The sequence below is a fragment of the Vanessa atalanta genome, chromosome 18 (genome assembly GCF_905147765.1).
Source record: "Vanessa atalanta chromosome 18, ilVanAtal1.2, whole genome shotgun sequence".
Lineage (NCBI taxonomy): Eukaryota > Metazoa > Arthropoda > Insecta > Lepidoptera > Nymphalidae > Vanessa > Vanessa atalanta.
This window is the reverse complement of record NC_061888.1, coordinates 6,308,736-6,333,240: the sequence shown is the minus strand read 5'-3', so window position 1 is coordinate 6,333,240 and position 24,505 is coordinate 6,308,736. Positions and strand designations below refer to the sequence as shown.

Below are 24,505 nucleotides of genomic sequence, written 5' to 3'. Positions count from 1 at the left end.
GTATCAGAGTTTTATTACAAAAAATAAACAAAATATGAAGCAGTAACTATCGAAAATTTTGTAATTAGTCTTTATGAAACTTTTATGAGTAAAAATTTAAAATTTTCTTTTCTAGGTATATACATTTGTACCATGTCAATACTCTTAATAAGAATAATATACAATATACCGATTTATTTTCCAACTAACACGATCGAAAGAAATTAGCCTCAAGACAGTAAGATCAACAGCATTTAGTGGTCTTGAAAGCACAATTACACGTGTAACACTATCAACTTATTAAATCGAGCTACAAATTTTTAGAATATCTTGCCAGAAATCCGAATAACTACTACCGCCCTCTTCCTGGTTCGAATCTCGGGACTTCGTGATATCAAGTCGTGAAAAAAAGAGAAAGTAATAATTATGTACATACAAATAAGTACGAACTTTCCAAAACAATACTCAACAGCTTGTTTTGGGTATACATATTTGAGCACCATCTATTGTGGAACGATTGTACCTCTAACGAGGGGTGGGCTTTGTTATGGGGGTGAGTTTATCATAGGGGATGCCATGTTGAACAAACTAGGTTTGAAACTTTTCGATAGATGGCTCTATTCAAATAAATAAAAAATGTAATGTTTAAAAAAAGTTAAATTTAATGTCAAAAATCTTTACATATTGAATATTATTATTTAATTATCTTTACTATTAAAGTGTACATTACACTTACCACCGATTCGGAAAGAGACACCTTAGACAAGAGGACGGCCGGTGAAAGTAATTCAGCGGTTTATCTTGAGATGCCCAAAAAAAAATACCTTACCAATATTTATAAAATTTATGAAACAGAAGATTTATCGAAAAACGTTTCCCAATTTATTAATATAGTTGTATAATCCCCTAGATCTGCTATGTGTATATTTAGAAATAGTACGGCTCTAGGCATATCTCGCGAAACGTATTTGAAGGTGTATTGGAAGGTGTTTTTATTGACATTGTGTATGTAAACAAGTTAGTAAACAAGGAGAATATAAGAATATAAACATCTAAAAACAATAAGTTTATTATAACTGAGTCAAACATTACTTAAAATAAGAACAAATAATTTACTATGCAAACAATATTATCAAAAAAACAAGTAAAAATATCCATGATGTTAACGAATAAAGAGTCAACATGTCAAAACCATTCCTTTATTGGGAAAACTAGTAATGTTACTGCAGCAGAAGGACATAAAAGATTTCAAAAATAATTCAAGTAGATATTATATAAAATTATATAAATATCGATAATTAACGTCAGAAATTCTAAGCTATTTAAAATAAAATAAATAAATAACTAGAAAAATATTTTATATGTTATAATTTAACTTTACGATATGTGTTACTATGTATTTAATTTAATAATAACTAGATATATAACCGGTTAAAATGTGTTGTTTTGCGTGAACAACCCGTTAGGAAATTAATATCTATGAGAAGTTGATGGTGTAACTTTAGAAATAGTAAATAAATATCAATAAATAAATAAATAAATATAAATAAATAACTAGAAGTATTTTTAAAAACAGCGAAAAAGTTCAAAAGTTCAATTACAAGTCGTTAAAAATTGCACATTGCGAAAAAAAGTCGCCCAATTTGTCGTCCACCACGGTCCATACAATTCTGTCTAAATATCGACTTATAGAGAAGTACAAAGAAATATGTTAAAAAAAGAAAGAATTTTGACGAAATTAATTCAAAAAATAAATAAAAAGCATTTCGGTATATATTATTTCTTTTCACATACAAATACATTTATTATAATACGTCTGTTTATGAAGATTATAATACAACAAACTAGTCAGGTTGCGATATAATTAAAAATTACAATAGATATGTTAATTAATAATGTTTCTTAAGATTGCCTGACTTGATCATGCAATTTTTTTCCTGTTATAATGAAAGATCTTCTCAGTTAAACTTTAGTTTACTAACAAACCATTCTCGAAAGAACACCATGCGACATATAACCGTAGCTATTATTAGTTCAATCCATATAGTATTAACATGTGGTAATGTAACTTCTTCAACAAAAAATGGTGACATCACAACAAGTATACCCTTGGATAATCATGCACAGAATGTGTCATATATTAAATCCAGTGAAAAGAAAAAGGAATCGGTGAAAACGTTTAATTTGAACGACAGTCCGGTGTATCTCGATGATGTACTATTCGTTTTGAAGCATCAAAATTGGACGGAAGAGGAACAGCCTTGCTTACGTACGACGTTGTTGCTGTTACACAATCTTCAGAATTTTACTCTATGGGCTGTTTGGAGTAAGTTTCATTTTTTTAAAACTGTACTCTAATATCGAAATATTTCCAAGATAACTTTAATCACCGGAACATAGTCATATAGCATATAGAAATAGCTTAGTAATTAGCATATATGTATATGATAGACTTGCAAGAACCTACCTCAATAAATTGTATGATAAATAGTTTTTATATTGACATTATTTTTCATCATGATGAAGTGTATTTAAATATATTATTGAACTTATACGAGTTACCTATTTATTTAACTTTTAATATAGACTGGGATGCGATATCATCAGAACCTCAGGGTCTTCTTTTTGGAAGTAGATTCCATTTGGGAAATTTTGACGAGTGTATGAGCGCACCATGGTACAAAACACAACCAGAGCTTCGGACTCAGTACTGCTTAGCTGATATTGTTCTGGAGAGAACTGATAAACCCGTGAAGAAACGGATATCTGACCCGTACGATCCATATCAGTCTGCTTTAAATCTTCTTGAAGTAAGTACAAGTTCTGACTTTTATTTATTATGCACTAAAAACTCCGAAACGCCCATAATTATCTGGTAGATATTTTAAGTATATTGACTTTCAATTATTTATTTTGAGATAGGTATTACAAGAAAAGGCACCTCATTTATTCGGAGAGCAATATTTACGTCGTATTATATGCATATATACAATATAATATCTGCTCAAATAATAAAGTATAATTTATGATCCTATATTGCAAATATTATACTTAAGAATTGTTTACATAGAGGTCTTAAGTATTTACAAATAAATTAAAAATAGCTAGTATACATGTAATGTTGGCTCTTGCCTTAGTTTGTTTTCTTGTGGTTTTATTAGTAATGGGTTCGCGAGGAAGAACCTACTGCAAAAGATACATATATAATACAATCATACATTATTATACAATCTTTCTATACCTTAATAGATTATTAAAATCGACGTATAAAATATGATGGTGATATCCTGAGCGATTTCATAATTCTCATATTCCGACATACACTACCGGAAAGAGTTTGGATGCCGGATCAACGGCTTTGCGTGCTTGCTAGGCAAGAAAGACAGACACAGATACAAATAATTTTTCGTTAGAAAAACCTATTATTACACAGTGTTTTTTAATGAGAAGAGTAGCAAAGCCCCAAATTAATTAAGAATTTACTAATATTCCTACATTTACCCCCTTCCTTTAAGCTTATCACTTGTGTTAGGAGTGGGTACGACAATAGCCCAAACGGTCAGGATCGATCCTGAGTCCGTAAACCATTGCGCAATTGACGCTGCAAAATATAGATGTTTATAGAGTTAAGAATATGTCAAAGCTCTTATTACTTATATACTAGTAATGGTTTATGGAGGTCAAAATGTCGCCATGATTTTCAATTTTAGCACCGATCTGTGTTCCGTCGACCATTGAACGAGCTAACTTGGGGAGTATGTGTGCCTGCAGTGTGCCAACCTAAATCTGTGGAGCGATTGATGGGGATCCTCCTTGCACACAGTCACCTCGGTACAGCGGGACTGCGAGCGCACATCTCCGTCACCGAACCATGTCAGAAAGTTGATGAACCTCTACCGTTCGACGCGTTGTTTTTTGCTTTTATGTATGTGTTCACAAAGTTTTTAAAATCACACACACACAAACACAACAATATATAATGCAAACAATATTATACGTATAAATACATTTATAAAAAAAATGGCATAATAAAAGATGGCGGAAAAGATTTGCAAAAATTTAAAAAGTAAAGTAATTCTCTGTAAATGTTCCATAGACTAATTCCTTCTCCTCTTAAGTGGAAGGTTTCGAGATCATACTAATCTGCTTTAAAGCGGGTTGGTGGATTTAAATAGACGATTTTTATCCGACGTACGCAAGTTATGTCACGAGATGATTGCGAGGACATGACGAAAATGCTTGTGACTTGAACCCGCAACCTTCATCTACGATTAACATTTTCTAACATCTGAGCCATCTATGCTCGTTAAATTGCAAGCGATTACTGATATTGAAACAATTACTTATATAATATTTTAAAATTCCAGAGGAGTGATGGGGTCTTTAACAATTTTGGCACTCGCTTGTACATTTATAAAGTATAAGAAAAAGGACTTAAATTATAACAAAATTCGTAAGTATATTGTATGTTATGTTTCTCTCTCTTTTTAAATATTGAACATTTATACTCGAAGGAACCTGACGGTGACTCAATTCTTATGCGCATTATATTATACTGAGTCACTGTTAGGTTATTGTAAGATAATATATAATTTAAATTTATGTAATAATATATATTTTTTGTTGTTTGTGTCAATCGTGTTATAAATAGTTTTTTTATTACTACAAGTATTTAATACGGGATATTTACCATGCTTTTTATTTTTATTTGGAGGAGCTCGATGTTTCGACATTATCTACGAATGTCTTGTTCAAGAGACTTTTTTTATTGATTGTAACCATATTTTTTTGTATCATATGTGTAGGTAATGGATTGGCAAATGAGCCACCTGATGATAAGGGGCTACCAATACTCATAGAAATAGGTACTTTGAGAAATATTAATCATTCCTAATAAATACCAATTGCACCATCAATATTGGGAACTAAGTTTTATGTGCCTTGTGCATGTATTTACACTGGCTCTCTCACCATTTACACTCGGCAATACTAAGCATTTCTATTTGGCGGCTGAATATATGATGACTAGCTGGTGACAAACAATCCGGACGGACTTGCTCAAAGCCCCACCACCGCCATATGTATTATAATTATAAAAAAAAATTTCACCTTTTTAGAAGACAGCATTATTATTGCATTCGATATTAATACGAATGCGAAGAATTTGTTAAAAACATCGGGGAAAGGACTTGAAGTGTTATATGGTATCAAGTTTCTTACGATGTGTGTGATCGTCTCCGCTCACCAGTATGGTATATTCAATGGAGGTCCGGTGAGCAATGGCTCCAAATTGGACGAGGTAAAGTAACGTCACATAATATGTTTTGATAATATCCAACGTTTAATAAATGAGTTTCTTGCCAGTTCTTCCCGGTAGAATGCACTTCCAACCAGTTACATTAAATATATTTTTGTTCAAATAATACGATTCCAAAAAGTATGAATTTACTTAAATAAAGATTATTTTTAATGAGATTTTGACAGACTACTTTTTTATGTTTTACGTTTTCAGGATGCTCTAACCATACTAGGTATGATGTTTCTGCACGAAGATGTCGTAGTAGACTCTTTCTTCCTGCTTTCCGGTTTCCTTATGGCCACTTTACTAATTAAAGCGAAGAAACTACCCAATCTATTTTACTTTTTTATAAAGAGATACGTCAGGTATGAAATCAATTTTATACATTTTCTTTCTCTCTACAGATACTACAATTACTGAATGGTCATGACTAAGAGTTTACACAAAAAGAGGGTTCCCTGGTGACAGATTTATATATCAATGAGTTTTCATTATTAAAAGTTGTTTTTCTAATTTCTGCAACAGGTTAGTGGTCGCATATGCCGTAGTTATATTTTACGTCTGCGCGATCTTTCCGTACACTGGTTCCGGTCCTTTGTGGCACAGGGCCATAGCAGCTGACACAGAGCCATGCAGGAAGAACTGGTGGCTCAGTCTCCTCATGCTGAGCAACTATATAGACAGCCAAAACATAGTAAGTAATATTTATGACTGTAATTTTTATATATAAGTATACCATGTTTCAAACGAGTTCTAGAGATTAGCAAAAACTGCTTCGCTTAAGAAATAAATGAGTGCGTTGTAAACGATAGCAATTCTATACTCTGAATTTAAATATTTTTTTTGACATAATAACTTTCTTCAGTTCTTGTTTGTGATATGGATTGAGGGAGCGAAACGTACAAGAGCTTACTAGACTAGAACTTATTAGACCTTTTCTTTCACCATCCAGACATTCGCCTAAGAACTTAATTGATAGCATTTGAATAAGATATATTTTAATTCAATTCTAACTACCCTGTTAAAGACCACGTGGTGTAATTTTCATTTTATTCAACAGTGCCTCGTCGTCAGCTGGTACATTCCTTGCGACTTCCACTTTTGTATATTTACGATGGCATTGTACTGCTTCTACAAGAAATTTCCTGTAGCCGGTAAAATAATAGCAACCGTTGTCACCATAGCTGCAATCCTCGCGCCAGGGATCATCAACTACATTTACGAACTACCGGCGATACAATTGTTTACGTATGAGTAAGTATAATACATCGTTGCGAAACTCAATTCAAGAATACTTGATGTAATATCTCAAGAATACTTCACTGATCAATCGAACCACCTCGTCGGCTTAGTATTATATGTTGAGAAAGAGTAACTACTGAGTTTCTTGCCGGTTCTTCTCGGTAGAATCGACATTCCGAACCAGTGGTAGCTTTACTTAATATAGTTTGTTAAATGACGATTCAATATATATAAATATATATGTATATATTGTTATAATATCAATCATTATGCGCTATGACCTACGCTCGTTTCATTATTTATAAAAATAAAAATATAGTTGCGACAATTACAAACTTAAAGCAATTAATTATTGGAAATGAAAATACTATACCTAAAGATTAAAGATTTATGGGCGTAACAGGAACTCAAGAAATATTTAAATTGATCATGTAAAAACATTAAAAACCTAAATATATATAACAAGAATGCTAAGAGCATTTCCCTATCGAATCAGAATTCCATTGATCCTTCAAAAATCAATTATTAAGTAGGCTCTAAGGCCTTTTACGTTTTTAACCACTTGAGAACCGGCATTTCACAGGATTAAATTAATTGCTTCCTACCCGCGTAATATATTTAATGAAAATATATGCAAAACTAATTCTCATCGCGTATTATCATCGAGTTTTTTATATTGTACTTCTATTTACCTAATATTTATGTAATACATATTTAATGATAGCGTGCGAAAACGTTTTTTTTTTAATGTTAATACAATAATGGAAAATTCTAATCTGCTTAGCGCATTGTTTACGCTTGAATCAATCCAATTATTGCACTACGCCATTACGCATCCCTCATTGCTATACGATTATCTACGATTATTGATAAGTCAGATTATAAAAATTCCACTCTAAAAGGGCTAAGGTTATAATTATAAATCCTCTGCTGTTTTGCATGATTACCATCACTTTGCTTCTTTAATAACTTATTGTCTAATATAATTTATATCTCATTACTAACACGATATTAAATTATCGCTTAGTAAATTATGAAATTGAAATATACACATAGTGTTTCTCAGTCGAATTATTTTATTCAATTTTGTATTGAATGCTAAATGCTGATATACTATATTATTACTGAACGATGCCACGTTATTTTTTTTTAATCTTAATTGCAGATATGTTGTTATCCATTTATGGTAGGGCTTTATACAAGCCCGTACCACCCAGGCATCAGATATTCTACCGCCAAACTCATTATTGTAGTGTTTCAGTTTAAATAATGTGTGAGCCAATGGTCTTGAGCATGTAGTTAACAACTACATGCTCAAGAGACATAACATCTTAGCTCCACCATTCACCATTCCGTGCTATAAAAATTAAAAAGAGATCAAACCATCTCTTTAAAATTAATGGAAACATCTACAGAAAAAGTAATGTTTTACGGGACATTTTTAGATAAACTAACAAAAATCATGTGTATTTTTTGATAGTTGAATTGAATTGTATGTCTAATACTATGTCTCCTTTTGTACAGCTTCATAACAAACCCTCGAGGACCGTTGCAGTTCCATATGACGTACATCAAGAGCCACACGCGATACGCTGCGTATCTCATCGGCTTCCTGAGTGGTATCCTGTACTCCTATTGCGCCGCATCCGACAACTTCAATAAGATATCCAAAGTAAGTAAAACGAAATGTACTTTATTCGTTGAATGGAACATGTAATTATTCTTATAGAAATAGTTATTTCAGGTTACTTTCGCAAGATTCAAATTACAGAGATTGTATGTTTACTTGATAGTAGGCCTTTGTACAAGCCCGCCTGTCACTATTTACTCATCATATATTTTCCACCAAACAGCAATACTTAGGATTGTCATCTTTCAGCTATAAGGATTTAAAGGGTCACTGAACTGGCTCACTACCAATGTAACTTCAGGCACAAGGGACATAACATGATAGTTTGGTTAATGGTTCACAAGGTTAATGGCGTATTGACAATCGATGGATATATAAATAGTACATATCTCATACAATGGCAATTTATATGAGTGGTCAACACTTGCCAGTGGCAATAATGGTGGTCCATTATTCTACATATTTTAAAAGAGCAAAAATAAATTTATTTATTCAATTTTCAGAAATGGGCAATCCTAGGTGCATGTCTAAGTATATTCACTATGGGTGTAGTGATGTTTACTGGTCCCATGTTCCTGTGGCGAAGCTACGACGTGCTTGAAAGCGCTATATACGCGGCCCTTAATCGACCGGTGTGGGCCAGCTGTGTCGCGTTGCTCGTTATATGCTTGTCACTTGGACACGTTCGTGAGTATTAATTGGCAAAATGTACTTATTATGTAATTAAGTTTCTTGGTTAATTATTGGAGCACTATTTCTAGCCCGTGGTAATGTAGATAATCTTTGCTAACTAAAGATACGCAACTATTCAAATGGCACAACGTAAAGACGAAGGTCATAAGCACCTATAGCAAGATTTGAATTTTGCGTCTCCATTCATAAAATGTGTGTGACAAAGTATTATAGTATAATTTAGAGTTCGGTATGTATAATGTGTGAGTGAGAGATGTTGTTTGTAATGTCCTTATTAAGTTAAAATATTTAAATTGTGTGTGCATGTGTCTCTATAGTAAGGCTTTTGAATGTTGCATACCGGCCTGGCCGTATCGACAACACTAATACGGCATATTGTTTGAAATAAACAGCTCATTTATAACAAGATATGTAAACTATTTTCAATAATTATAAACTTTTAAATTAAAATTTTATTTTCAGCTCTCATCAAGGGCTTCCTGAGCTGGTACCCGTGGGTGCCGCTGAGCCGCCTCTCGTATGGCCTCTATCTCATTCACACCGTGTTCATAGCTCGCAATGTATATGTCACTCGAAATCCGCAACATCACGACTACATAAACATAGTAAGTATTTCAATTTACTACATATGTATTCAATGTAATGAGTAGTATTAAAAATATATCAGTAAGTCATAATTATATAAATTATGTCTTTTCAGATGACATACTGTCTCGGTATCATTTTCGAAGGAAGTCTGGCGGCATTGCTAATTTGGCTCATCGCTGAAGCACCTATCAACAACCTTCTTAACGTTATCTTCAAATTCAGGTAACTATTCAAATAAACTTTACAATACAAAACATTGAATTTTAAAAAAAAGATTAATTAAAGTTCACATTCTATTTAAAACAAGTAACTTAATTTAAATATAACAATGATGATTGGTGTAGATGTCGGTTGTATTCCAGCCGACTGCGAAGCCGGAATTTTTTTTCATAATATATTTATTTTAAAAATAAGTTTTAAACTAACAGATTCTAATATCTGCATGATTTTAAAATGGATTTTAAAGTATGTTTTCTCTCGAAAAACTTTTCATCTAAATAGGTAAATAAAAATAACATGTTTTATTTTATTTAGTAACAATGAGAAAAAAGAAACGATTACAGAAGGACAATCATCCACAAATGACGGAAACGATAAAAAAACAAACAGTGGCCACTTACAAGAAAATATGCCTACGTCGGTACAGATTATTTCTTCGAAGATATAAAATGAGATTTAGATATTTTTGTTTGACATATAATTTATGTATCAAGTTTTATACAAAAAAGTCATAATATGTAAAATTCAAACACAAAAACAAGCATTTATTTTATCAATGTTAAACATTAATGTAAGTAAAGGTTTGTGTAATAATTATTAACGACAACAAAACTGTTCACAAATTCAATATAATGATACTGGTGTATAAATCAGATTTGCTAAAGAAATAAGTGTAGATAATAATATCTTGTACCTTCAGTTAAAAGCAGGAGTCAAAATGGGGATAAATATGAATTATTTAAGGTAATCAAAGAACATTTATAAGTAAAATAAAATACATAATTTAAAAAAAAAAATGTCTCTTATTTATCCTGTTACTAGGCGATGCACTTAACGCCTGCAGAATTTTGCCAGGAAATTTAAACTATAAGCTACGATTGCATATATATATAATATATGGTCAACGTTTTTAATAACATCTTTTATCCGTGTCATCCTCAATTCATTTAGTACTTTATGTTTTAGTGAAATCAAGTGTATAGATACTCTACCTCTTCTCTACCTCTTCCAATCGAAAAAGGTAGATAAGATTATTGAAGATAAAAAAATTCCTTGCGTTTTGCTTATAGCTCTAATACATAGGTACCTACTACAGATAGTTTTCGATAAACATATGTATCTTTAGATATAATACAATGCTATTCCACTTCGCTTCTCGTACACTTTACTTTTATTTTTTTATCTGCTAGGTGATTCTGAAACTCATATTTCGATTGCACATGTGGAATTTTTAATGAAAACTATGTTTGGTATTCAGAAACTCGAATTAAATATATACTAGCGCCACTTTGTGAGATTGTAAGTAATACGAACTAATTTTCAACGAGACCTGTATTATATGACATAAATTGGGATTCTCAAACACGATTTCGATTTTTCAGTTCCGATAACAACTTCGCCGTCATTCAAAACGCCATTTATTCACCAATCTATAATTAATTACCATTGTCTAAGTTTATTCAGATCTCGACCAATTGCATCGCGTCAATAAACTCAAACCAAAAAGACTTTATTCAAGTATGTAGTACCTATTACGAACACTTTTGAATTGTGATTTTACAGAATTTTATTAAATCATCAAAAATTTTTAAAAAGCCGAGGATGCCGACAATTCTGTCCAGTATCCTAGTTCAGTATTGAACTTCGCTCGTTCCAACCTGGATAAGCACCGTTGAGTTTTCATGTGTGTTCATAATTCATTTCGTACAAAAGCATTGTGCTAAAATCTGCGCTCAAATATTCTTAAAAAGCCACCCCCACCAACCCATTGCTGAAAAGTTTAAACATTTATAAATCAATTCAATTCTTAGTTTAATGGCTTTTAGTTGTGCCAACAGGACACAGATTATTTCGCCTAAGCATTTATATTTTTTTAAACTATTTTTTTTGAAGATTTCGACTGAAATTCAAGAGAGTTTATAATAGCGCCATCTATATTTGACAAGTAGAATTACTAGGCCCGAATGTTTTAAGAAGACTAGAAGCCTTTGCCTAGCATTTACTTACTAAGCACTAAGCACTAGGTATTTAAACATTGTATATAACATATATATTTTTTTAACTATTTTGTTTGGAATTTAAGAAAGTTAATAATAGCGCCATCTATTTTTCATGAGTAAAATTACTGAGCTCGAATGATTTAAACTTCGAAGACAATCGCTCTTATTGTACCTTGTTTTCATAGATGGCGCTAATAGTCTAATTGAACAACTTCTATTAAAGATTAAATTTAAATAAATTAAAATTGTTTCTCTTGATTTATTTTAGTATAAGATGGTGATATTAAGTTTTATTTTTATTTTTTTGTATATATATTGATACGAACAATCAATGTTGAAATTCATCTATCATACAAAATATTTAGTCTCTTGTTAATAATATTAAATGACCTGAATGAATTACACACATCAGCAAGCAAATGAGTTTGCAAATTAATTTACCTACGTGCATCTTGCAGGTAAATCAACAGGCATTACGTCACTTAAACAAGCCGCGTGATGTTAGAATTATTATTAGAATTCATTAGGTTATGGATAGAATATTACATAGATACAATCTTACTTATGTTCACACTTATTATATGGACCGTTCTCTATATAATATAAAATAATACCTTACAGATAAAAAATAACTTATCTAATATCTATATTTAATTAATAAAATGAGTTAACAAGAAAAAAGCTGTTAGTTCTTATAATAAAAATGATTTTGTACCAAGTTCGTTTTCTATTTGTAAAATGTATTTCTTTAACAATCTCAAAGCTCTCTTAATTCTGTGTTTCTGGTTGTATCCGTTTAAGAAAATTTAAAACATGATCAAGTACTGAAAACATAAAAGATATATTAATACTTATTTTAATAAACATTAAGTATTACAATCGATAATGACAGTATAATTTAGCTGAGATATTTAGGTACCTATAGTTAGGTAGGTCGAGGCCAACAAAAATAATAGTGGCTCAACATCTAGTATAGAGCTTATAGTTAATCCTTTCTCGATAGTGGCAAAGATGATATACATTTAGGTAGAATATCGACTAGGCAACATTATACACCTTGGAACTTGTTTAGTATTTATATAAAAACGCTTGTGTAGTTTTGGATGTCTCATTATTATATTAGAGCGTGGCGTAAGTTGTAAGTGTATAAGTATAATAATATGAGGAGATGGAAGCTAGCAATGTTAAATATGAAACATGCTAGGAATCTGTATCCAGCGTCCAGCGGAGCGCGACTCTGTTTGGCAACATAACAGCAGCAAACATAATGACATAATTGCCGGAGGAGCGACGGGGGGCGACGCGGGGCGCATGCGCCGGTTTGACGGCCAAGGTCGAGGCCGCGCGATTCTGCCGCGCGCCGCCGCGTCGGCAAGTCTCTTGCGTGCCCTCTTTCTCGAAACTATTTCTATGAAGGGGTAATGCGCATTATACGTCGCGAGTGAACCCTCAACGCCACCCTGCTTCTGCTACGCAGGTAAATTTATCCCTAAATGCAATCCCTTCGTCACAAAAATCCATACTTCATAACACAACACTAACATCGATTGGATAATGTTTGTAATCATGAAGTATTCATAGAGAGGTAGGTATGGACGAATGCGCCTTCGCGGCTTAATCATTGATGAACTTCGTTATGTGATTGCGGATATAAATAATGAGACGCCATAGGTTGTTTGGTTTTATACATTTGAGAATAATTTTAGCATAAACGTAGATAATTGGTAAAAATGGACATGTTTTGTATAAAATTGGTCACCTCACCTTGCATAGTTCTTACGTGCCTCACGTCATCGCGGTGAGCGCTAATCGCCTAAACAAACTGCTAGCTATATTTCGGAACAATGTTAGTGCTGAGTTTAACTAGACCTAAGGTTCTGAAACAAAGGTGGGCTGTTACGTAATTTATTTTAAAACGACCCTGACGAACAGCTGCGGATTATTTCGATGTTTGGTATTTTTCTAGTAATGTAATTAAGAATTTAATAGAATAAATATGAAATGGCGGTTCGTGTAAACATTTGTCAATGAAGTTCAATAACAATGGTTGTAGCGTGTTTAATAAATGTGAAATAGCTTATAGGTATGTATGTTAAATAAAATGATTCATGCCAACAGACTTATGAACACTAAATAATGTTTATTATTTATCTGTTGAATGACGAAAATGACGCTTAAATTACGTAAATATCAGAAAATTTATGTTATGCGGTAATCGGTAGATGAATATTTATTGCTATTTCTCGAATCCTTTGATATAGTTTTCGACGATAAATTTAATCCTTTACGAATTATGTACAGATAGATACATTTATGATAAAGGGGATCCAGTTAATAGTGGCACTTTTTGTGATATAGTTTCAGCAAAGACTTAATAAGTTATTTATTGTTAAATATATACCTACATTTCCCCGCTTCGCACGGATAGATTTTCGGTCTTTTGGGTCTACATAAAACTTTCTTCTAAGTTTCATCGTGCTTAGGCTTAAGAATGCAATATTCGGGGGGCAAATATACAAAATTTTATTTATGTATAATAAGCTATGTTTTTCAATATACATAACATATCTAACACTTAATTGAGATCAGATCTTGTACTGTCTTGTAAGCCAAATTATAATTATTATTTGTTTTTGTTATGATGGAACATTAAACGAAGCTATTACTATGATTATAGTAATAAACCTATGACTTCTGTGGCCGTGATTCCTTTGTCGCGGAAACTGACAAAAGGCTCTAATTCTTATGTGTATTTTCTATAATTTATTCTTATTAACTAGTTGTCGCCCGTAGCTTCGCTCGGGTTATAAGTGGTGGTCGTTAGCTGTTAGGTATAAAAAGTTTCATAACAAATATCATCAAATTCGATTCAATGGTTTGATCGTGAGAGAGCAACAGACAGACATACAGAGCTACCTTCACGTTTATAATATTAGTATAGATTGTTTTTTGTTGTTATATAGAAATAAATAAATGAATTCTAAAAATATAAATCAGGTAGACAGAGTTACTTTCGCATTTATGATATAAGATAGATAGATATGAAATAACTTTAAGATTATTATTTTGATCATATACACTATTCTATTATATTTTTTTCTAATTTATAGTCTTTTTTTAATTGATAAAGAAATTATATTTTCAATTAAACATTGGTTTGAAATGTATAACTACAAAAAAACAATTTAAATTTTAATTTATTTTCTCTGGTTAATACGATAAGACACTAAGTAAGTTATTATTTTTATCATCATCATGAACTTCTTAGTTTAGTAAACCTATGTGGTTTGCTTGTTAGTGTTCAAATAAATAAATAATAATATATAAGAACAAACGTAAGTGTTCGATTTATCTAACTTGCGTTGTTGTTATATTATTTACAACTGGCTTCCGCCCTCAACTCTGCCTGCAATTGGTGTCGGTAGTCTATGTGTTAAGAGGGGAGAATCTACATATATTCCAAATAACATCCAAAACCGTACAGCCGTTTTTGCTAAAGAATAGACAAATCAATGGACGGACGGAGCAATTCTTTTAATTCGAAAGATTTAGTAAAGCCAATAGAGAGGGAATAGAGAGAAAAGATTTTCTCTGTATTGGTTTTGACAGCGCCACAGAGTGGGATGGTGAGTACTGAAACTCAACCTAGAAGTTAGGTTCTGTTAACCTCTGAACACATCCTAAAGTTCCATCCTGTTCATCCTCTCGTAGGCTCTCGCCGTGAAACGTCAAGGTCGGGATATTGATGGAGTAACAATTGATTACTTATATCATTGTCTATACTCAGGTGTTTAACCACTTACCATCAAGTTACCGATTTCGTCTGCCTTCCGCAAAACAAACCTTTAAAAAAGCATGATAAAACTTTTTAAAGAATACTTTTTTAAAATACTTAAAAAGATATCAAAGATTTTAAACTGCGAATTAAATTTTGAAATTTTGACACTTGTTACTTAACTCCTCCTCCAGTGGACCTCCTTATATACATTTCACTCAAGGTTTTGTTAAAGCACCTGTTCGTTGAAAGGCGATAAAAGCTTTATAACTAATGAAATTATTTAACTGGGGAGGATTTTTTTTAAATTATTATTAAAGATTTACTAAACTACAGCTGTCTTTTTGCCTTGTTTTTAAATATATAAATGATTACGAAAAAAAGTGATAAATATATACTCTCGCCTACTTCTAAGATATTTAAAATTTCATTCGACCCATTACCATTAGTTTATCTCGCCATGTTCACCTTCTCAGCGGAGCATGAGATATATTATAATCACTAATCAGTGAACCCGTACTGGGTTTCAAATCCAACTGAGTTCGTTTTACGTTAATTTTAGTTCATCTAGACTGATTTTTCTTGTAACGTAAGATGACGATTAAGACTATACTATGATCATGGATTGGAAAAAGTTACAACTACTCTTATTACGGTAGCGTTGTCTTATCTGTGGTGGTGACCACCTATCGGATGGCCCAGTTCGCCGTCGTGTTTTAAATAAATAAAAAATTACAAGCATAGCGAGTAATTACTAGTGTCTTCATTACGCAGACCGGTTTGCCTTCTTAAACGATTACGAGGGGCTTCTGTCAACTAAGTTGTTGCAAATCTTATGGGACAAATTATTATTCAAGGATCAATACAATACGCTATTCAATTTTATTTTTAAATTGAATTACATGACTGAGTAGAATACAATGTAATTTTTCATATAACTATTTATTTTTTTTGTATTTCCCAATGCTGGGCTATGTCTGAGACTGTAACGCTACACTGAGAAAAAGGATTGGATTATTCAGATATACATTCACTGTATGTTGTGTGATGATGTATTTTATATTTAAGCACATGAAATATAAAGTACATGATCTTGTCCGGATTTGAACTGTGCACTCTTCGATATAAGTTCACGTGTTTTATTCACTGAGTCGAAGCTCATTTTTATTATTAACCTCTGGGAGTTATGAAATTAGATTTAAATTTAAATAAGAATAATAAAAAATTATAATACATATAAAGGAAGCCTGACTTTTGACCATGTATCGAGGTCCCTAGAGTTCTGTACATTGTGCGTCGTGTACAGAAACATACAGACTAATATGTGAACGTGTATGTTTCTATCGCGTTTTACTTAACCATAAATGATAATTTACTCTTTTTATAAAATTCAATCCTGCAGTTTTTTTAATAAAACTTCATAATAGGATATAAACATTGAACATTGTCTCTAAGGGCGATATACGGTAAATTAATGTAGACTCGCATTCATTATTTTTAGGATTCCATGTGTACCCAAACATAAAGCCTACGTCGCCTCAAAGTGAAACTCAAATTAATTAGACTTTTATTTAACCTCATAAAAATATTAATTACTAAGCTATTATTCAATAATAAAATTGGAGCGTCTGTTTGTAATATTAAAACAACCGCTTTTAAATAAATGCATATGTATACAAGGTACATTTTTTTTTTCAAATTTTGTCCGTCTGACCAATTTCTGGAACGGCTGGACAAATTTTGACGGGACTTTCACTGGCAGAAAGCTGATGTAATAAGAAGTAACTTAGGCTACAACAATAACTTTTTTGTTAAATTCAAACGCGCACAAAGTCGCGGGCACAGCTAGTTATTAATATAGGAGACTGACTGAAAACAACTTCGATAAAGCAATCAGTTGAATTGACAATTCACAAAACAATCAGTTGAGCTCAGTCCTCGGATTAACCCGCGGATTCAGCTCGTAAATTGTAAATTCTATATTCGCTATAACGGATTATATCATGTTTTAAGTGTTTAAATCAAAAAGAAGTAAGAAATAAATAAATATATATATAAAAGAAGAATTGAATGAGAACTTAGAAAACATATTCAAGCATTTATATAATTACAAGACCCTTAAAAACAGTAAAATTGTGTTGATTCTTGCGTTCTACACATGTCAAGTTGTTATTAAATGACCGTGTGCTAGTTCTTAAACTTTCTAACAATCAAAATGCCATTAAATTCAGCTTAGTCAGTTTTCAGTAAAGAAAATTTCTAAACTTACATTTCCATTATAGAATAATGATATAAAACAAATATAGTATAATTAAGTTCTCGTAGATTGACATTTCAAATCATACGAATATGGTAGTCTTTCCGTCGCTCATTTTTTAATATTTATAAGGAACAGGAGGAGATTTGTCTGTCTGTCAGATGTTTATGGTCAACTCTACCCATAGACATTGATATAGGAGAAATGCACTTTGTAGCCAAGATATAATGTTTTCAGCTTGTTGTGTTTGAATAATTGTTTAAAGGGTGGTTCCTACCCAAACGAGCTTGCAAAAACCCCTGCTCAAGTTCGTTTGTTCACAAGCTCTTCATTCCATTGGGATCTGTTTACATGACTCAATACAACTTCATTGGACGGGATTCAAAATATCAGTTATTCATAAATATGTCATATATAATTCCATATTATAGCAATTATTTAATATAGATAAATAATACGGTAAAATAATAATTTATGAGCATAATAAATCTCATCATTGCTTTTAACAATAAAAAAAGAAGCTAATATTTCCAAAGAGATTATACATAATTTATCTTAATTATAATAAATTTTATTGTCAATTAATAATGTTTAATCTGTGATTATGTTTTATAATGTGCGAGCCGCAACAGATAATAACACATGATATCCGGAAGCGGTTACAGGTACGAGATGAAGGTCGTAATTTAATATCGGTAAAGGCATCGCTAAAGATTCTGTTTCAAGGTTATTCAGCTCTATACTGAAACTAGGTGATTAGGTTAATAGGCTTATCAAAAAATAAAAATAAATGTTATATGTATAATCAATAGAATGGTTCGCAAATATTGTTAATAAATATATGTATAACATAAGTCCACGGAGCCGAGATGGCCCAATGGTTAGAACGCGTGCATCTTAACTGATGATTTCGGGTTCAAACCCAGGCAGGCACCACTGAAATTTCATGTGCTTAATTTGTGTTTATAATTCATCTCGTGCTCGGCGGTGAAGGAAAACAACGTGAGGAAATCTGCATGTCTCTAATTTCAACGAAATTCTGCCACATGTGTATTCCGCCAACCAGCATTGGAGCAGCGTGGTGGAATATGCACCAAACCTTCTCCTCAAAGGGAGAGGAGGCCTTTATCCCAGCAGTGGGACATTTACAGGCTGCTATTGATAATAATATAGTAATTACAAATTCAGTAAAGAGGCAAGTTTGTAAAGGTTATTAAAACAACAACAAATTATATGTAAAATCTATCTTAATCTATATAATCGACTACATAGTTTATTATGATTTCCATTTGTTACATATAATTAGGAAATTACTTATAAAAAGATATATAGGAAATTCTTTATTTAAATTGTTTTTGAATTCAAATAAACTTCTCGATTTGACGATCACTAACGACTATCAATAGCTTTATTTAATAGTGGTCGTGAAGATGTCTGAGCATAGAAAACCAAGACCTCGTCTATCGTGCGATTTTATTCTATAAACCAAACATATAATGTTCAAACATTTTCGTTCAATATCATCTGTGAATGTAAGTATTATAATAGCAGCTGTCGATGTCCCACTGTTGAATAAAGCAGGCGTAGCAGCAGTGCATGCTTGTACGATATGAATCACACAAATCAAGCGCAAGAAAACTCAACGAGACCCGGCCTTGAACTTGCAATCATCGGTTAAGGTTTCCGTGTTCTCGCCTGCTTTTGAAAAACATACTAATTTTTATCAAATTTGATATCGTCCAGTACATTGGAAGAAAATAGCCAATGAATGTGAAATCGCTATGGAGTGATGAACACACAAATAATAGATATAATTTATATTTATTTCAACTGGATCATGAATTATTTATAATAATTAATATTTTGTTTAGGATTAAACAAAGATTATATTTAATAATTTACTAATTCCTATTACGCTACCTACTTGCAAGCAAAGTTCACAGGTCAAGGTTTTTATTTAGTTCCATGATACAATTAGTCAAGATTGACTGATACTGATAGTCTGGGATAGGGAGTACTAAGGTAACAATTACGGCGTTGATAAAGTATAAGGACAAAGGAGAACCGAATGGACAATAGATCATCCTTATACGATTTTATCTAAGCATACGAGTATGAATACAATAGAAGCATAGGTACTTAACAATTATCCGTATTACAAATGAGAACAAAGAAATTATTTTATGTACACATTTATTATTATACTAGCTGAACCTGTGGCTCTAGACGCGCGAAATTTGTAAAACTATTTTATCCCTCAAGTGGTAAATTTAAAAAGTAGAATATATCCTTCCTGGGGACTCAAACTATTTCTATACCAAATTTCATCTAAATCGGCTTAGGTTAAGCGTGAAAAGGTGAAAAAAACCAGAGAATGTTTATAAAGTTTTAATAAGTACAGTAGAACCTCTATAAGTCGAACATCAAGGGAGACGCCAAAAAATTCGACTTATAGAGTTTTCGACTTATAGAGAATTTCGCCTTAGGCAAATTTTGATTCGACATAAAGAGGGTCATTCTTATAAATTATGAGTTAGAGAGGTAAAATAAATAAAAATTTAAGTTGCAGAGGTGACACATATTATTATGTATTATTGGTTTGAAATATCTATTTGCGTATGACTAAGGCAGGCTCGTATGCCGTGACGACAAACGACGACGGCATGTCGCTCTATGCCGTCAGGCCCCCTCCGCCACCCCTCTCCACCCCCTTGGGAGTCTGTGGCGCGTACTACATACTCATTTACTATTATATACTTATATGAAAATTAATATTTATTTTATTAACTATATGTTTTTTATATATTAACTGCATAATTATAATATTTCAATAAACATCAATAATACTTATCGATGTTACACATCTGCCGGACAACCCGTGACGACCACATTTTTATTAACACAAATATTAATAAATGGTTTATATACGTTGAATAAATTAAACGATTTTTAGGTCAAACAGCAATAGGTTATTAAATTTAATATTGTAAACATAATGTTAATTATAATAATAATTTCCGTTTTGAATGAAGCAGTATTCGACAAAATAATAAAAAAAAAACCTGACATACTTTTATATATATGTATATACATTTTATATTTCATATCGCTCTCAATTCGTTTATCTCGTTAGTAGTTAGTGCTCTGTACGTACATCACTATCCGAGTACGTATAACTATTCCCCGATAACACATGTACCTCCAGCGTTCTCGGATTAACCTCTAACCCGAGTTATAATTCATCGTTTGTTTCATAATCTGTATTTCTCTGTGTGCGTAATACGCGTGCGTACTCCCAACCCTATGTAGGTCAGGGGAAGCTGGGTAAGGGGGTGGAGGGTGCGAGGCGTTAGTCGCCTCTATCGACCGTCCCCAACTTCCCCAAATCCGCCCACAGATAAAAAAATTGTTTATTGACGCTTCACGCTAAATGCGAATTGAAAATGTATACGGGCGGACGAGCAGCCATCTTGTTTTTAGTGTTAACAGATACTTCCAGGTAGCCGTGAAACATAAGTCGCGGTCTTTAATTTTTGAGGAATATTTGTATACCAAATTGAGTTTAATTCTTGTAATTAACGTTATCCCGTATATATTTACAAATTAATGTATATAATCAATTACTGATTTTTATTGTTACTGTAGCTTATATACATAAATACTAGAAAATAATATAATATATATTTAATTATAGATGATTATGACTTCATTCAAACGAATTTGGACATGGAATAATTATAGTCAAGCTGTTTTATTTATTAAGATAAAAAATCCTTTATAAAATACATTAACATTGATGTTGAACTTCTGTACTAAGGTTTCTCTCCTTTTGAATGTATAGTTAGTATAGTTCGGAGTATATTCTATGAGGCCAAATGTGGATGGATGGAAACACATATAGCCGATTTTCCAGACGAAACATGAGGAAACCCTCACGAAGATTACCTTCGCAACCGTTTGAGAACATGAAAGGTCAGTTGTGCTAGTCCGGGGTTGAACCTACAGTCTTTAGTTTAGATTATCGTGTTCTAACAACTGGGCACTTTGGTTCGGCTGTTTATTTTGGGTTTTGTCAATGTTTACCCGTAACACCTCCCACTTGCCAGTTATTCTATCGCCAAACAACAATACTTAGTGTAATTAGTCTTATCTGTACTAAAGGTGAAACTTTGTATGAATGGATATTTGTTACTTTTTAACGCAAAAACTACTGAACGGATTTTAATGAAACTGCATAATAATATAGCTTATACATAATATTACCTGACAACCGTGCCTTAAAACGCGAGCGAAGCCGCGGTCGCTAGTTTTCGACCGTAGAACATAATATCTTAGGTATCATTCATGCGGTTACCGCATTGACGGCGTGAGTGTTTTATGTTATTTTTAAATTATATTTTTGTTACTATTTAATATGACAACCAAACGCTAATAATAATTCGAAATTATATTGTGAATCAAAATGAAAGTAAGTGTAATCATAGAGTCCAGTTATATTTGGATATAACTCACTTCGTATTTCACTTAAAAACCTGACTAAGTTGATGTGATCTTTTGATGCTTGTTTTCTTCAAAAGTTATATTTATTTGAGTTAGTATCGCGAATCAATTTCGGTCGATTTCTGAGATGAATTTCGACTTTATTTCTTTTTTTCGTATGAACAGTACAGAGTAGTTCCACAAATGTGGTAATGTGTGAATATGGAGCATCGTGACTCGCAGCTAGAAGTTGAACGGTAATGTATATTACTTTAAAACATGAATCAGTTTGTTGACAATGAGCGCATTTCTTCAGTTTGCCGTTTAACATTACTTCTTAGAATTCTTATCGGCCGACACTATCAGCTATATTACATATATTTATTTTCATAGTCTACGGCTTCAATACGTGAAGATATATCATGATATATGTTTCAGACAATTTTAACTTTGCCGTTTCATAAATTCAAACCATTTGTAAAAAATACATTGGTAAAGAAGGCATATTATTCGACACAAGATTATATATATGATAAAAAAGCGTGGAGTTAATGCTTGTTGACTTCCAGGCAGGAATAATGAAAATTAGCTCCTCCGCGACTCTTTAGAATATTTTTTGAATAATTTATAGTTTCGTTTTCACCACTAATGCACTCTTGAAATATTTCCGATTAAGTAACTTACCTATCCAAAAAATCGAGGTATCGTGAGACACCGAAGTTGATGTCGCTATATATTGTGTGTTGAATGAAATAAAAAAACAACGTTGAATAATTAAATGATATTGACAATATTGATAACTTTAATAATAAGATCCCGTATGAATTAAACAAATAATAAAAAATATGTTTAAATAATGCTAAGTATAATAGACACAGCAGGAGAGGGAAATGTCGTCTGGAGGCATAACGCACAACTTGTCACTAAAGAAGTAACCTTTAGTGAAAATTTGTGCCAGTTCTTTCTACCAGAACTCTAAAGTAAGTCGCGTTAAAGAACTTCGTTTCAAAATTGTTTTTCCTATTGAATGTATACTAGTTTAAGTTATAAATATTTTTAAAAATTATTAAACTTTTTCTGACAGTCCAGTTACAATTGAATCGATTGAAAATTGTTCATAGAAAATAGAATGTTACTTGAATACCTCGGTGAATATTTGTTTTGGGAATTTGACCCCGTTCTATGAAAACGAAAACTGTGTTAATCTTTAAATATTTCTCGTGTTGATTGATTGACTACAGCTATTTTTATTATAAGAAACAATTGAATACTTCACCATCTATACGAGTCATGGAAATATTTAAAAAAAACCTTTTTCGATCTAATTGTTAGTGCTGCTAATACTCGTAGCCGTTCATGATAACGTTCAGTATCATTATTTTTATTTGTATATACTTTTTTTAAGTCTTTAAAGTAAATAATAATTATTTATATTAATTAATAATCATGCTACGATATTCATTTTAAATAAATTAATTGTTATTTAAGAGTCATTATAACCGGTGTTTAAAGGAAAGTTTAAAAAAAATATATTAAATTTAAATTATGTTAATGAAATTACAGTAGTTTATTTTGTAGAAAAGATTAAGGCTGTAGCGATAGATCTGTTTATAGTAAAGGCTTACAAGGCGAGGAAAAAACCAATAAAGCGCATTGCAGTGGCTAAAAATAGCTTTGCTTATAAAAGAAATAATCTATCTTCATTCCGACAATATATAAAAAATACAGTGACTATTACTGTCAATGTACTCACTTATTGAATTAAATTTAAAAATAAGTTTTTGTAGAATAAAAATACATCATAATATATATTATGTAATTCTTTGTATTTATTTTACTAAGCAGTTTTTGGGGTCGGTAGTAAAATTACCCACTGGAACTATAAAGTTTTATTTTTTATTTATGTATGGATAATAGAAAAAGTTCGGTACGAAATATAGCCTCCTGATTATTTCTTTATTTTATTGAATCATCCATCAATCCTCCTGCCCTTATGCCAATTTATTTGGGGTCGGCCCAGCATGTCTTCTTCTTCCATACTTCTTTGTTGGGCGTCATCTCACACGTAACATTTTTTCTAACCATATCGTCTGTCACACGAATTATTATTATTATTTATTTTCATCTTTATTTTATTAAATATTGTAGAAAATTATAAATTTAGACAAATATGACTGAATATCATAATATAAGTGGGATGTTTCGTTATTTAATTTATTTATCAAATCTTTCATATTATAATTAATCTTTTTTATCTCACAAATATTATTGTACCTGTATGTATCAAGTTTCATTATTAATTATATTATTTAAATGATAAAATATCTGTATTTCGATCAATATT

General features: G+C 31.8%; 1 protein-coding gene and 1 long non-coding RNA gene across 2 annotated transcripts in view; both read left to right on the top strand.

Moving 5' to 3' along the window:
* The first annotated feature begins 1,974 nt into the window (after positions 1–1,974).
* Positions 1,975–10,398, top strand: LOC125071156 (nose resistant to fluoxetine protein 6-like). The gene is made up of 13 exons (XM_047681256.1): positions 1,975–2,305; positions 2,566–2,789; positions 3,690–3,904; positions 4,347–4,432; positions 5,097–5,278; positions 5,492–5,643; positions 5,804–5,972; positions 6,339–6,532; positions 8,045–8,192; positions 8,654–8,837; positions 9,306–9,448; positions 9,544–9,653; positions 9,966–10,398. The coding sequence occupies exons 1-13, from the start codon at positions 1,984–1,986 to the stop codon at positions 10,096–10,098; spliced, it is 2,262 nt and encodes a 753-aa protein (XP_047537212.1). The 5' UTR covers positions 1,975–1,983; the 3' UTR covers positions 10,099–10,398.
* A 2,601-nt stretch (positions 10,399–12,999) lies between these two features.
* LOC125071195 overlaps positions 13,000–24,505 on the top strand; it is a 67,210-nt gene continuing 55,704 nt past the window's right edge. The window contains exon 1 of the long non-coding RNA XR_007119906.1: positions 13,000–13,127. This is a non-coding gene — a long non-coding RNA (uncharacterized LOC125071195). The remainder of the gene's footprint in view (positions 13,128–24,505) is intronic.

What these genes read in the sequence shown, in the direction of transcription:
- LOC125071156 (XM_047681256.1), top strand. Translation starts at nt 1,984, where the DNA reads ATGCGACATATAACCGTAGCTATTATTAGTTCAATCCATATAGTATTA. An exon ending in CTTAAATTATAACAAAATTC is followed by an intron (nt 4,433 to 5,096) that starts GTAAGTATATTG and finishes TCACCTTTTTAG; the next exon opens with AAGACAGCATTATTATTGCA. An exon ending in ATACAATTGTTTACGTATGA is followed by an intron (nt 6,533 to 8,044) that starts GTAAGTATAATA and finishes CCTTTTGTACAG; the next exon opens with CTTCATAACAAACCCTCGAG.